The 14,567-nt window shown below is 42.3% G+C and overlaps 1 protein-coding gene across 7 annotated transcripts in view; it reads left to right on the forward strand.

Annotated features, from left to right (window-relative positions):
• diaph2 (diaphanous-related formin 2) overlaps positions 1-14,567 on the forward strand; it is an 855,920-nt gene that overhangs the window by 289,950 nt on the left and 551,403 nt on the right. For all 7 annotated transcript variants that reach the window (XM_078547238.1, XM_078547236.1, XM_078547234.1 and 4 more), the window contains 3 exons: positions 1,035-1,153; positions 2,334-2,398; positions 4,693-4,797. In XM_078547238.1, coding sequence (XP_078403364.1) covers positions 1,035-1,153; positions 2,334-2,398; positions 4,693-4,797 — 289 coding nt within the window. The remainder of the gene's footprint in view (positions 1-1,034; positions 1,154-2,333; positions 2,399-4,692; positions 4,798-14,567) is intronic.

A 14,567-nucleotide genomic window follows, 5' to 3' on the forward strand; every position in this document is an offset into this window, starting at 1 on the left:
TGACACCATCCAGGACAAAGTAGACCACTTGATTGGCACCATATCCACAAATATTCACACTCTACCACCGACGCATAGTAGTAGCAGTATGTACCATCTACAAGATGCATTGCAGGAATTCACCAAGGCTCCTTAGAAAGCACCTTGCAAACCAAGGGCCACTACCATCTAGAAGGACAAGGGCAACAGATAGATGGGAGGAGCACCACCACCTGGAAGTTCCCCTCCAAATCACTCACCATCCTGACTTGAAAATATATTGCTGTTCCTTCACTGTCACTGGGTCAAAATACTGGAAATCCCTCCCTTAACAGCACTGTGGGTATACCTACACCACATGGATTGCAGTGGTTCAAGAAGGCAGCTCACCACCACCTTCTCAAGAGCAACTAGGGATGGGCAATAAATGCTGGCCCAGCCAGCGAAGCCCACATTCCGTGAATTAATTTTTAAAAATCTAGTGTTTCTGTATGATTTTTGAATGTAAAACGACTTATTTTTGATCGTGCTCTAGTTATTTGCATCATGACTGGCCCAAAAATGTACAACTAAAGCTCTCCCTGGCTTGTATGAAGGGGAAGGGAGAGTGGGGAGGAGACCACTCATTACAAGTTGCTGGCATCTCCTATACATCTCCATCATAGTCTAGAGTAAGACCTTGAAACCTGACCGGTATTTCAACTGCTTTAATGTATCCTTACTCATGAAAAGGATACTACTAAATTGCTTGTATTCCACTGCTGTTAAGGTTAACTGATATCTGTTCTGTTTTAACTTAAATTATTTGTGCGTAGATTACAGCTTGAGTTTTCTAATGCAGCTTTTGGTTTTTTAATAACATATGTATAAGTCTTTGGAAGGGTATTTTGTGAAAACTTTACAATTGAATATGACTTAGTATGCTGGGCTCCTTATGCTCAGCTCATTTAATAAATTATTGAATTTAATATAAGATCTTTAATGGTGTTTTGTATTTTGTTACTTCTGATTTGTACTGCATGAAAATCATTTTTATTTTATTTTTGTGCTTCTAGACCACAGTATTACAAGATAATTGAAGAATGTATTTCCCAGATAGTATTGCATCGAAATGGAGTAGATCCTGATTTTGAATATCGTAAACGATTAGAAGTAGATTTTAGTCATCTTATAGGTATGTTTGAATATTCAGTAACGTGATTAAAACTTTTAAGCTGTGTCAATTCTTTTGAAGTTTTCAAAGTACTCATGTTTTCTGTTGCATTGCATCTCTGATGTAATTTCCGGCAAGTTCCAAACACTACTCTAAAATAGTGTGACATTTTTTAAATAAGGTACAACTGTTGACTAAGTAAACCTTTTAATCAACAGAAAAATAGTTAACTAATGTAGTCATCAATGAACCACCCAATATGTCATAGTAGAGCAATGCCACATATATTTGAACTAACCTGATCCTCATGAACAGATGACTGCTGCTGTTTCCACAATAAGAAACCAGTATGCGAAGCAACTTAATATTCTTTACTCAGTTGAGTTGATTGTTGGCTAAAAATTCAGTCCAAATGGGCTGGAGCTTGCTTGCAATGCTTCCTGCTTATCTGTTGACTGTCCACACACAGCCAAATTCCTTATTGAGCGACTCCTGGTTTAATCTAACTAGCATTCAAATACAGGCAAGTACAGAACAGTGAGATCCTGAAAAGCATTTAAAAGTGCTATATTCAAATCTCCATGATGCAAGAGAAAGTTAATGTCTAAGTTTTGAAAAAATATTAAAATTGGCTGAAAAATGCTTGCATTAACTAAGTTTAATTTTGTTCAGGTTCAATTTTGCAAATTGCTAAGCTGAAATGTGTGCACTTCAAGAAAATATCAAAGTTTTTATGAAAAGCTGCTATTGTTTTTATGCTACATCACAGTTAGAAGAGCCCGTCATTTGTCGAAGTGCCCAGCAATATTCGGTAGAAATCCTGCAAGTTATTCACACAGTTCAGTGATACATTATACCACATTAAAGACTTTGGAGACTTGAGATGAGCAAATTTTCAGAACAGAATTTCATTCATTTGTTCCATATTATTACTGTGTGTATATTTCATTAGGTTTTGTCACACTATGATAATAAGTTTTATTAAAGCACTGATAATATAACTCCACTAGAATGCAGACGTGCGGATTGTTATTTTTTTTAGATGGTGTGTTCTGAAGGTTTTCTGTAATTTTAATTTAGCACAAATATTGGCTGTCAAAAGGAATACTATCTATAGTATTGGAGTTCAGCTTCAATACAGTTTCTTCTTGTAAGATGCAATGAATCTAGGAGCACATAATCAATCGGTATATCTTGACAGATCAATGTGTTGACAAAGCGAAGGTAGAAGAAAGCGAAAAAATGGCATTAGAGTATTCCAAAAAGGTAAGTCTATAAAACAAAATTGAAGCCATAATTTACAAAACTGATTATTGACGAAACAGTGTGTTTTTGATATGGGTATGCAAGAGGAAGAGATGAAGAAGGGGTGCTCTTTTTCAACTTTATGTTACATTAGTATGATCTAGCCAAAATTTGTAGCATATTACATACATTGGCATTGCACATTTATCAGAAAGCCCTGAGTGCCATCAACACAAACTAGGTGTCTTCAATTTGAGGTGAATTGTTTCAGGACTATAGAAAGATATTAGAAAGTAATGCTTTATGAAACTCTACATGACATGATTTAATTTGGTACTCCTTTGTATTTTCTTTAGTATTGATCAGTTGTAGGAATGATAGCTTCCCACTGAGTTGTACAGTTTTTCCAAAGTCTTTGGGAATCATGGAATTTTTCAACAGAGGAATACATTCAGTCCATTGCACCTGTTCCAGCATCTTGAGAGAACTATCTGCTTAATTGTTTATTTCTTCTTTATTGCCACAACCTGTCTAATCTTTCCTCCTCCTTCAAATATGTATTTATATCTACCTATTGTAGTAAACTGCTAATTGAATGTTGGTTTGTAGTGAACAGACTTTAGAAGAATCCCAGTTGCAAGACTGAATCCAAGCATGGTGAAACACAACTCTGCCAATAACGTGAATGATGAGTTTAATCTAGCAAGTTATTTAGTTTTTTATTGTTGAGAGGCCAAGGCCAGGACACTGCCGAAGTTAAAAGATTCGGAAAAATATGTGATAAATCAAGAGATAGAGCGCTGACATTTTGAGCACCAAAGGAGGCTTTTAGATCCGTCATGTCAATGCCAGCTCTTTGCTAAAGCAATGCAAAATTAATCCCACTGCCTTGCTCTCTCCATATCTTTCTCTGCTTCAAATGTTTGTCCAACTTTCCCTGAACTGGTGCAATGATCTCTTCCTAAGCCATCCTACTGACCAAACATTCTATGCTCTAACAAGCCTTTAAGTAAAGTAATTTCTCCTAAAACCTCTCCTCACTTTGAATGATGATTTGAAATTGGCCACCCCCTCATCATTGACTCTTCAACCAGAAGGAATTATTTTTCTCGATTTGCACCTTGGGAACCCTTCATAATTTTAAAAACCTCCATTAAATATTGCCTTAACGTTTTGGTCCCAGTGGAAAAAAATTCAGTATCTCAAGTTTCTGCTTGTAACTCTAGTTTCCAATCCTTAGGATCACCTTGGTGATCCTACATTGTATGCTCTCTCTCGTTTCATGCCCTTTATACAATGTGACACCTAGAACTGACTGTGCTGTTTTACCATTGTTTTGTATAAATTTATCATTACTACATTACTCTTTTAAATAGTGATTGAGTAGCTACAGTTTTGAGTTTTGAAAACATGTTGATTGTAGAACTGATGAGGCGAAGCATTTCCACACTTTCGATATTCTGGTGAAGAATGAGCTATTGGTGTGATAAATTATGATCTCAATACAGTGACCGTAAGGGTTATAGTTTCTTGAGTACTTGCAGTATTATTGTCTTAAAATAGAGTTCTATGTCTATTTGGTTGAAGTGAGTCTGTATCTCAATATACTAGTTTGGAACCGTATTATGACATACAAGAGGGTAAAAAGGAAATGTTGAACTGTATGTTTTTAAAATAAGGTTCTCCTGATTTTTACATCTGTGTTGAATTTTTAAATTGCAGTAGAAGTCCTATTTTAGCTTTGCAAACTCTCATATCTGATCACATTATTATGTGTACTGAGAAGTAGGCATGCTTAACCTGTTCACTGTGCAATTTAATTAGCTGATACAGTTCCTTTGTAGGGAGTACAAATGTCCTTGTGACTCAATATGTTTACATTATTTGTAAAACCAAAATGATGATATCCCTGTTCAAAGCTTTATTGGCTGACATTTACTCAAAGTGAAGTTGATATTTAGTAACCTTTGTGGTAGTGGCAATTGTAGTTACTTCTCTTTATAATACTTATTTCTGGATCACAATATATTTTGATTCTCTTCCTTCCAGCCAAGAGTTATGTTCTGCAAACATTCAGTTGCTGGTGGAGAGAGTTGTTTCTTGGGAATTTTTTATGACAAAGCTAACAAAATTGAATAGAAACAAGGACATAGACTGTTTTAAGTGTGGCTTGGGTTAAGTTGGTAGATATGGAAAAATAAAGCAAACTGCCTTATTTAGTAAGTGATTTGTTTATCCATATATGTATATGTTAGTACATGCACGTTGATTAAACTGAGCAGACCTGGAAGGCTTTACTGATGTATTTGTTTCAGTTTGATGAAGAATTTACAGCTCGGCAGGAGGCACAGACTGAAAATCAGAAGAAAGATGAAAGAATAAAAGAGCTTGAAGCAAAACTCAATCAGCTGGAAGCAGAGGTAATAAATGCATGTTTTTTTGTCAAATTTCAGGATCGAGCAATGGTTAGAAAGCCATGTGAGAATAGTGGAATACTGCCAGCAAGATCAGACTGTATAAAGGATAAATTCAACTGTTTTTTAGGCAATCATATAGTAAGATTGTTTTCATTGCATGCCAATGTGATGGTGATTTGAATTGCCATATGTAATTGAATGGTGAATTTAATATGCTATCAAAATTCTTGACTTCCTCAACTTCAGGCAGAAAGTAGCCCTAAGCAGAAATTGATGGGATGTTGTTACGATCTCCGTAAAGACTTAAAACCTTTTTAAAAAATGAATTCTAGTGTAGGACTGAAATGATCATGCAACAAGATTGCAAGCCAAAAGACTTTTACTGCAATGAACAAACTTGGAGCAACATTGTTTAAACACTATTTGCTATGCAACTCATGCTGTAACTGCAGAAAAGATCCCTAATTTAACTTTTAAAATACCTAATAATCCACCTGTATGGTTATATTTCACTCTGTCCCTTAATTGGACACTTCATTCTCCAGGAACCAGTCCAAGACTATTCTCAGCTCTTGATTGCTTGTTTCCTTTTCTAGCTGGATAATTTATAATCCCCCAAACTGACTTTCACAACGAGGGCCACCCTGAAGATTCCTCTCTTTAGTCAAAGCTAGGTGAATCTTTCAGCCTCATTCAAATTCTCATGAACATCGTCTTTCAATCCAAATGTGAGTTCCCACCCAGATTCTGTATGGTGAACAGTAGATTGGCTGCCTCTCTCGCTCGCTGTCTCTCAGATTCTTACAGATTGACCATCTGTGAGGTTCAGGGACATCATAAGAGAAGTTCCGTAATCTGATACGACAAGGGTTTGCACAGGACTCTTCCCCACTCAAAGCCCATCACCATGGTGACCTGAATCACATGGGCTTTGAATCCAGATAGAAATGCTAATTAGCTATTCCCTAGACCTCCAATGCCATTCTATCTTGGAATTAATTAGACAATTTAAAGTATAACTTTTTTTTAAAAACCTGCTATTCCTAACACCTCTAACTTGGAGATTAATGGTCTATCCACCATCAGCACAGCTTTCCTGGTCATTGTTTACAGGTGTAAATATATCGCATCTTCTTCCCAGTGAGACAACCTGGGCCCCCTTTAACCACAAAGCCATCCAAACTGTTTGTTGGGCAGAATTGAGAATAGGTTCACATGACCCCCTTCATTCCTCCATTTTACTCTAACTTAAAGATATAGGGCAGAATTGTCTCAGATTTGCACTAGGTGCTGTAATGGCAAGAAAAATAACGTTTTACCTGCCGGTCGCAATGGCGGCTTTTTATGCCATATTGTCCCAATCCCACCTCATTAATCATGCATTCATGGGAAACATGCAGTTTCGCTGGCGGGTGGCCTCTAATTCGCCCACCACGCCGTCACCTCGTTGCTTCCTCACGCCAGGTACCATATTTAAAGTGCAGCCGCACACACACCTCTCAGTGCTTCCACCAGGACTGCTGCACAGAAGACATGAACTCGAAAGGCAAGAAGACAGCAACCCGTAATTCCGTGATGCGTCCCTAGAGCGCCTTTTGGATGCCATGGAGGCCTGCCGTGATGCCCTTTACCCTGCTCTGGCTGCAGGAGGGCCAGCAACATCACCAATCTGGCTTTGGAGGTGGTGGCGGCAGTGATCAGTGCCAACGCCCTGCAAAAGAGGACAGCCGCCCAGTGCTGCAAGAGGATGAATGATCTCCTCCATTACGCCAGGGTAAGTCATTCTTCTCATCACTCACAACTCTCACATTCACAAACCACTCACAAACCCATCACACGTCCACACACACACACCTTCATTGTCCTCACCCTGTCCATGGCACCACTCACCACTTACACTTGCCATACATACTTATTATCTGACCTGGCAAGCATCCTGCTTACACTCTCTCCATCTGTATTCATGCAGGACAAGCTGGCACACAACAAAAGGTCGAAGACTGGTGGAGGAATGCTTGAAATCAAGGTCCTCATAGACTTTGAAAATAGAGTCATCCAGCTGGCCAGCAAAGATCTGGGCCATTCCTGTGCTGGTGGTGAGGTTGGCAGTGCTCAACCAAGTGAGGATCCAATAGTGCAACATCCATCAGACAGCTATCCCGTGAGTGATGTGTTTGCTTCACTGGCCACTGCCATGCACTAATTATCTCTCCTTGCTTTCGCAGGCACATTTGGGAAACAGCTGAGGGAGTCCAAGACCCAGTTCCTCAATTCAATCCCTGAAAGCACCTCAGAAGAGGAAGCTGCTGAAACATTCATTGAAGACCCATCACAGCACTTAGCCACATCCTCCACCAGCAGTGAGATGCACACCTTGGTGGGACCAAGCTTTAGAATAGTCTTGGGCTCACAATCTGGTGAGCACATCGCACTGTCTGATCCACAGCAGGCGGAGGCAGGGATTTCCTAGGTTTCTGGCACTCAGAGGACTGCTGGAGACCAGAAATCTGCTGAGTCCGAGTCGGGTGACGAGCCTCTGGACTCGGTCATCCCTCAGTTGCTGGAGCTGCAAAGGCAAACTTGGGAACAGCAGGATAGGATATCTGCTGCACTCCTCAGATTGCAAGGCATGATGGAGGAGTCCATCTGCCTTCAGCCTGAGGTGATAGTGCAGGAATGCCATCGCACTGAGGTCAACACTGGTAGGATGGCGGCCGCCATGGAGACCTTGGTCCAGGTCATCGGTCCTGTATTGCTGCACGGGTTGAACTCCATCGCTGACGCCATAATTGGCCTTCAACAGTATCAACACGAGAGGGGTGCGGGGCAGCTTGATCTCACTCCAGCTTCCCCTTCCCCTCAAGGTGTCAGCCAGCGGCCCTAGGGCGCTCATAGGAAGGAGGATCAGTAAGTGCACACGCTGGGGCCATCTACCCAGGTTACTCCGGGAGTGTCTGGACCATCCAAATCCTCTCTTGCTGTGACTGCAGCGGCTCCAGCTGCACAGGCTGGGGGAGGTGCCACTGCCACACAGCAGGACCCCAAAAGCAGGCCGGTGGCCCTCCAGGTATTGGCCCTCCACAGGACGCCCTTCAGGGTCATCACAGACAGGGGGTAGTAGTCAGCAGACTACCTCCACCTCTGCTGTGGATGTCGGGGGAGCACCAAGACGCAGTGGCAATGTTAGGAAGGTTAAGAAGATATAGTTGCACAGCCTGGACACAGGTGTTGATCACTTGTACATAATTTTCACTTTGTTAATAAACTTTTAAGAGTGTCTCCTTGTTCTGATGAGTAGTGTTCGTGTCACTCAGATGTGAAACTTTGGTCCCCACACAAGATAAAGGCAGGTATCTCAGACCAGGGCCTCTTCCCTATGCTTTTGCAACCTTCCCAGCACACTGATGGTGCGCCTTCACTGTCACTGGACACATCAGTCATGCCTGTACCTCAATGGGGCTTATCATTGCTGCCAGAATGATCTGGCTGGTGGCACAGAGGTCCATCTTTCTTTCTGTGTGATCCCAGCACCTTTTGAGGTGCGACTGGGCCCCCAATCTTATCAGCATCTGTGCCCGGTGACAGTGTGGTCTTGAAGGGCTCAGTTCATGAAGGATGTCAGAGGATCAGGAGAAGTCAAAGTTTCCCTGCTGCATCTCCATGATATGACCCTGTTCACAGAGTGCAAGTGAGGTGCCCTCAGCCAGACAGGAATCAAACTTTCACAGATGCAAAGTGAAGATCTATGGTGTCTCCTCACTGCATGTCATCATCATCCTCTATGAATCTAGCAGCTATGAGGGCTTCCCGAGCGTACCTGCCTTGACTGGCAAGTGCGAGTGGCCTCATCGCCATCATCCTCAGCTTTGAGGACCCCATCACCCTTATCCCCATTGATGTCCTTTTCATAGGAGGAGATGTGCAGCTCCTCCATCTCCTCCTCAGCCAGCCCCTCTCTCCATTGCAGCGCCAGGTTTTGAAGGGTGCAGCAGGCGATGATGGTATGTGACACCCTCTGTGGACTATGTTGCAGGGTTCCACCAGACCAGTCCAGGCACCGGAGCCTCATTTTCAACATTCCAATGGCTTGCTCCATCAATATGTGTGTTTCAGCATGAGCCTCATTGTAGCTTCTCTCTGCTGTACTCTGAGGCCGCCGCACAGATGTCATCCAATACGTCCTCTGCATGTAGCCCTTGTGCCTGAGGAGCCAACCCTGCAGCCTGTAGGGACCCTGGAAGATGTCAGAGATCTGTGACCTACTGAGAATGGAGGAGTCGTGGACGGTCCCTGGGAACCATGTGCAGACCTGCAGGCTGTGTTTGTGGTGGTTGCACTGAACAACCTGCGAGTGGAAGCCCCTGCGGTTGACGTAGTTGACCGCTTGTTGCCATGGAAATCTGAGCGCCATGTGCGCGTAGTCGATGGCACCCTGCACCTGTGGAAAACCTGATATCTGGACAAATCCCAGCACCCTTGCACTTTGGCTTTCCTGATCCTGAGCAAAATGTACAAAGCTGTGTGCCCTCGCGAAGATGACATCCGTGACCTCACGGATGCATTTGTGGGTGGAGGCTTGTGCTATTCCACAGAGGTCACCTGTGGAGCTTTGAAAGGAGCCACTGGCGTAAAAATTGAGTGCCAGGGTCACTTTAAGACCATAAGATGCAGGAGCAGAAGTAGGCCATTCGGTCCATTGAGTCTGCTCCACCTTTCAATGAGATTATGGCTGATATGATAATGCTCAATTCCACTTTCCTGTTTTTTCCCCATAGCCCTTGATTCCCTTACTGATTAAAAATCTGTCTACCTGAGACTTGAATATACTTAATGACCCAGCCTCTACAGCCCTCTGCAGTAAAGAATTCCACAGATTCAGTACCCTCTGAGAGAAGAAATTCCTCCTCATATCTGTCTTTCACGGCCAAGGCAGTGGATGCCCTCCATGTCCCCGTGGTGCCAAACCCTGCGGCAGGTAGCAGATGTGACCGACCAGTTCCCTGGTCACACGCAGTCTTCAGTGACGCTGATTTTCTGTTATCTGCAGGAATGACAAATGCTGTCTAGAGACCCTAGGTCTAGCTAGGCACCAACCAGCAATGGCTCACTGTGGGTCTTCAGTGATGTGCGCGGAAGTCCCAGTTGCCCCTTCTTCCTGAGGGTGCTGCTCCTCCCTATGCCCAGTCAGCGCCTCTGTCGCTCTTTTCTTCGTCTCCGCTTTCTGTATGCCATGAGGCATACAGCTTGGTCACCAGACTCCATGCTCCTAATGTTGTACTCCTGCAGGATGAAAGAGGGAGATGCATGGGTTAGCTTGGTCTATTAAGAACCTCTCTTGGTTAAGTCTGAAGGCCCCTTAATGCATCCCAGAGAGTGCTGGCCACCACTTGGATGGCCAGAGTTTTGTGTATGCATGGCTGCGTACCATTCCACCTGACCAATTGGTGGCAACTTTTCCCATTTGACTGCATGCTGTGCTCTCACCTCAGGCACAGGCATTCTCCTAACTCACCCTGCAAGGCTACACTGTTAGCTTGAACTATTGGGCATTCTGATCCAAACTTGAATGATGACATTGCAAGGGGCAGTGAGCACCTCCATCAGTGACTGCTCCATGGCCAACTTTAACAAGGAGATTGTACAAATTGCTCAATCGTCTAATTGTTCTGCAGTCCACTGAAATGCTCATCAGTTTGCAGTCTGTGCCCAAGGGGTGAAAGGCACTGCGCATGTCCAGGGAACTGGTCGGTCGCATCTGCTACCTGCCGCAGGATTTAGCACCATGGGGACATGGAGGATATCCACTGCCTTGGCTGTGAAAGACAGATATGAGGAGGAATTTCTTCTCTCAGAGGGTATAGAATCTGTGGAATTCTTTACTGCAGAGGGCTGTAGAGGCTGGGTCATTAAGTATATTCAAGGCTCAGGTAGACAGATTTAATGGCTCTTTCAGGCTGCTGTGTTACTTGAGATCAGCTAGAGGCCTGACTCCAAGCATGTCAATGTGGCTATGCCTGAGCTATTCAGCTGTGGAGGAATGGTCACTTTATACAAGATTTCCCTAATGCTTGTCCGCTTCCCCATCCTCACCCTCCCCGCCTCCCCCTGCCCTGGATGTGCTTGTGCAATACCATTAACTGGAGTGCAGCACTTGCCTGCCCCTCCCCCGCCTACAACTTGCCTCAACCGCAGTGCAGCCCTTGACCGCACCCCCCAACTTGCCTCAACTGCAGTGCAGCCCTTGCCCACCCCCCAACTTGCCTCAACTGCAGTGCAGCCTTTGCTCTGGCACCGCAGTGTCAGCCAGCCAGGAAATTGCGACTTGCCTGTGTCCTCGCCTGAATGCGCGGCGCCTCAACCTTGAGGTCCATCAGATGACCTTCGCAAGTACAGGGCAATGTTACTGTGCATTCACTTCCGAGTTCTCCTTGAAGCGCAGCTTACCAGGTGCACGCCTCATAAATTCTGCTGTGAAACACTTCGGCATGCAATTATGCCAACGTGCCTGGATGATCCAGCATGGGGAGATGATTCAGGTGAGCTGGGCTTAGAATGATACCCAGATGTATTACAATGAAGTTTCTGCTGTGTGGCGGCGGGAAATTTGGCCTGCCATTGACAGGTGGAGTGGACGATTGCAAACTTGTTTCATGATGTCGTGAAACTGATTTTTGGCCTTCCTGCCAAATTGTCTGCTTATGCCCGCCACAACGTCCGATGCCAACAGGCACGGAAACTTCCGCCCACAACATCAAAACATAACAAACTTACAAACTTCATAATTTGTAACAGTGTTGACAAATACAAGCAAACAATAAAACAATATTTCATGCTGCTTTGTCAAGTAATAAGTGTCCAAAATGGATTGTGAAGAGTGGCAAAAAGTAAGGAAAAAAATCAAAGTTTTACTTCATTGCGAACGATGAACATGGGCAACATTCCACTATCAAGCCAAAAACTGTAAAATGTCACTTGTTGCTGAGCTTTTCAAGTAGGAAAATCCTGAAGTATTATGACAGCAATGAGAGGAGTAGCAATTACATGCCCTTTTTTTTGTCAAGAAGCCCAGTATAACTGCCCATCTACCATTCCTGCCATTTCAGCAAGGAGCAATTTAAATAACAATATTAGCTTCCTGTGAATGCTAGAGGAGTAGTGCCTGAGCAGTGCAGCAGGTTTGCTAGGCTTTGGATTTCCAGAGAAAGGAGGGTCACAGACTTTTGGTTTTAGATTTAGAATTAGACCAATTTGCAAGGAATAGGGGAGAGATATATTTCAGGAGGTGTGAGAATCTCCTACTGGTCAATCTGCCAAATCTATTGATGAAGGTGGATTTTAAAACAAATACATGTTGTTGAAAGCCAAAGGATATTTCTGGAGTGATACAATCTTGGTTTATGAGAGTGCTTGGACCCAAAATAAATCAGAAGGAGCAGGATTATATAATAAGCATGAGAGATGATGACGATGTAAGAATGAGGACTGAGAAGATTGTACAAAGCAACAAAAGATTAGCAAAATAATGAATGCAAAAACAGGGATAACAATCTTCAGCTGGAATCATGGGAATTGGCAAAGATTAATTAGTATGTATATTTAGAAAAAGTGGTAGAGAGGAGGTGGGTCCATTTAATATGTTTATGTATGTTAAAAAATAAGAGTAGGCTGTGAATATTACAGGAATATTTCACCTAATCTACACAGTGGAGGAAAATACAATACCAATGGTATAGGAAAGGTGAATGAAGGGAGAACATTATTAAGGTAAAATTTTTAAAAAAAATTAAATTTGATATAATAGGATTGAAATTGGATCAAGATGGTTTCCGCCGAGGCTGCTCAAAAAATATCTTGGAACGTTTGCTAGCTTCTGGCTGCAGTATCAGAGCATTAGAAGTAACTAAACTCTTGTTCAAAAAGGTGGAAAGTTTAATTTAAGGAACTGCAGGCCAGCAACTTTAGTGTCACATTGCAAAAATGGAGAATACATAATCAAGAATAGTGTAAGTGCACTCTTGAAAAAAATATAAATTGATTAGGGAGAGTTGGAATGTTTAGTGAAAGATTGGTCTTGCCTGATTAACCTAGTAGTGGTGTTGGTGGAATCACTGAGGGGATATTGATAGATATTGCATATATGGATTTTCAGGGGTATACCAAATGGCTAAAACTGTGGCATCGGAAGGAAACTGGTTGGAGATTGAGGTTTTGAATGTAAAAGGCATCTGATTGATGGGCAGTATAAAAGAGATATTCCCTCTTCCAAACACCCCTTCTTTACTGGAATTGGTGTTTGCATTATTTGTACCTGTATTTGGCAAAGAGGAGAGTACATGTAATAATAAAGATGATTTTGCAGTACAGAATATTGTGAGGCAGTGGGAAAAAGATCTAAAAATGCTTAAACTAAACAAATAGCTCCAACAGTGAGAGATACTGTAGAGGTATGAACTAGTACACATTAAGTATAACAATGACAGGTAGAAATGTCATCTAAATGAGAAATTAACAGATAGGCTTGGATGAGCAAAGAGGTTTGGGAGTCTAGGTATATAAATCATTAAAAGCCAAAGGGTGGTTGGGCTTAATATAGGCCATATCAAGGCAAGAAATGATTCCTTCAATTGTTTGGACAGTGGATCAGACACTATTTGGTAGCTTATTTTAGACAAGGACATTCTGGCCTTGCAGAAAGTCCAATGACAAATCACCAGGATGATGAAGGCACTGAGGTTTGAAGTCTAACTGATCAATTTGGGTTAAAGTTTTTGGAGTATGAAGGATAAGGCATGATACGATGTGTTTAAAATAACAAAGAGTATCGACAAGGTGGATATTAAATGCATTTTCCTTTAGTAACAAATTTAAAACATAATGTAGTTGAAACTCAGCTAATTAAAAGCAAATCCAGGAAAAATAAATCTTCTTTCAGAGAAATGCATTCCTCCAGAAAGGCAATGTGAATTTGTATGTTTAAAAGGAAGTTAGTTACTTGGGAAATGAGGATAACAAGACATATGGGCATAATCTTTATGAATTGAGCTTGGAAAGAAAGGTGCTAGAGCATTTTCTAAATGGTGAGGGACTAGAAGCTATGGAGGAGCAGAGATTTGTGAGTCTGAATTCACAAATCATTAAAGTTGGCAGACAGATACAGAAAGCTATCAAAAAGGTGAGTAGAATGTTGACTTTTACCTCAAGAAGGCTGGAATGCAAAGGATAGGAAGTTATGTCTAGCTGTGTAGAGCCTTGCTTGGACTCAGTGTGAAGAACTGCATTCAGCTTTGGAAATATACTGGCCTTGGCAGATTGCAGTAAGAATGCTCCAGAATTATACAGGGGCTTAGGGAATTAATTTGTGAGAACAAGTTGCATTAACTTGGCTTGTGTTTAAAATGTTAAATGGATTTCATTGGGTAGGAAGGAGAAACTATTTCCTTTGGTGGGGAATCGAGAGTTATAGAATTTTAGAATCATAGAGTGGTTAGAGCAAGACCAAATCATCTAGCCCCACTCTCCTGACTTTTCCCTCAGCCCTGCAATTTTTTTTCTCAACAGATATTTGTACAGATATTTTGTGAAAGCCTTGATTGAATGTCTCCATCACATGCTCTGGCAGTGCATTCTGGATTGTAACATCTCATTCCATAAAGAGGCTTTCCTCATGTTGCATCTTGCTCTTCAACCATTCACCTTAAATCAGTGTCCTCAGGTTCTTGAACCTAACATAAATTGGAATAATTTCTCCCCATCTACTTTGTCCAGATCCTCAT

This window comes from Cetorhinus maximus, chromosome 8, assembly GCF_964194155.1.
Source record: "Cetorhinus maximus chromosome 8, sCetMax3.hap1.1, whole genome shotgun sequence".
Classification (NCBI taxonomy): Eukaryota; Metazoa; Chordata; class Chondrichthyes; order Lamniformes; family Cetorhinidae; genus Cetorhinus; species Cetorhinus maximus.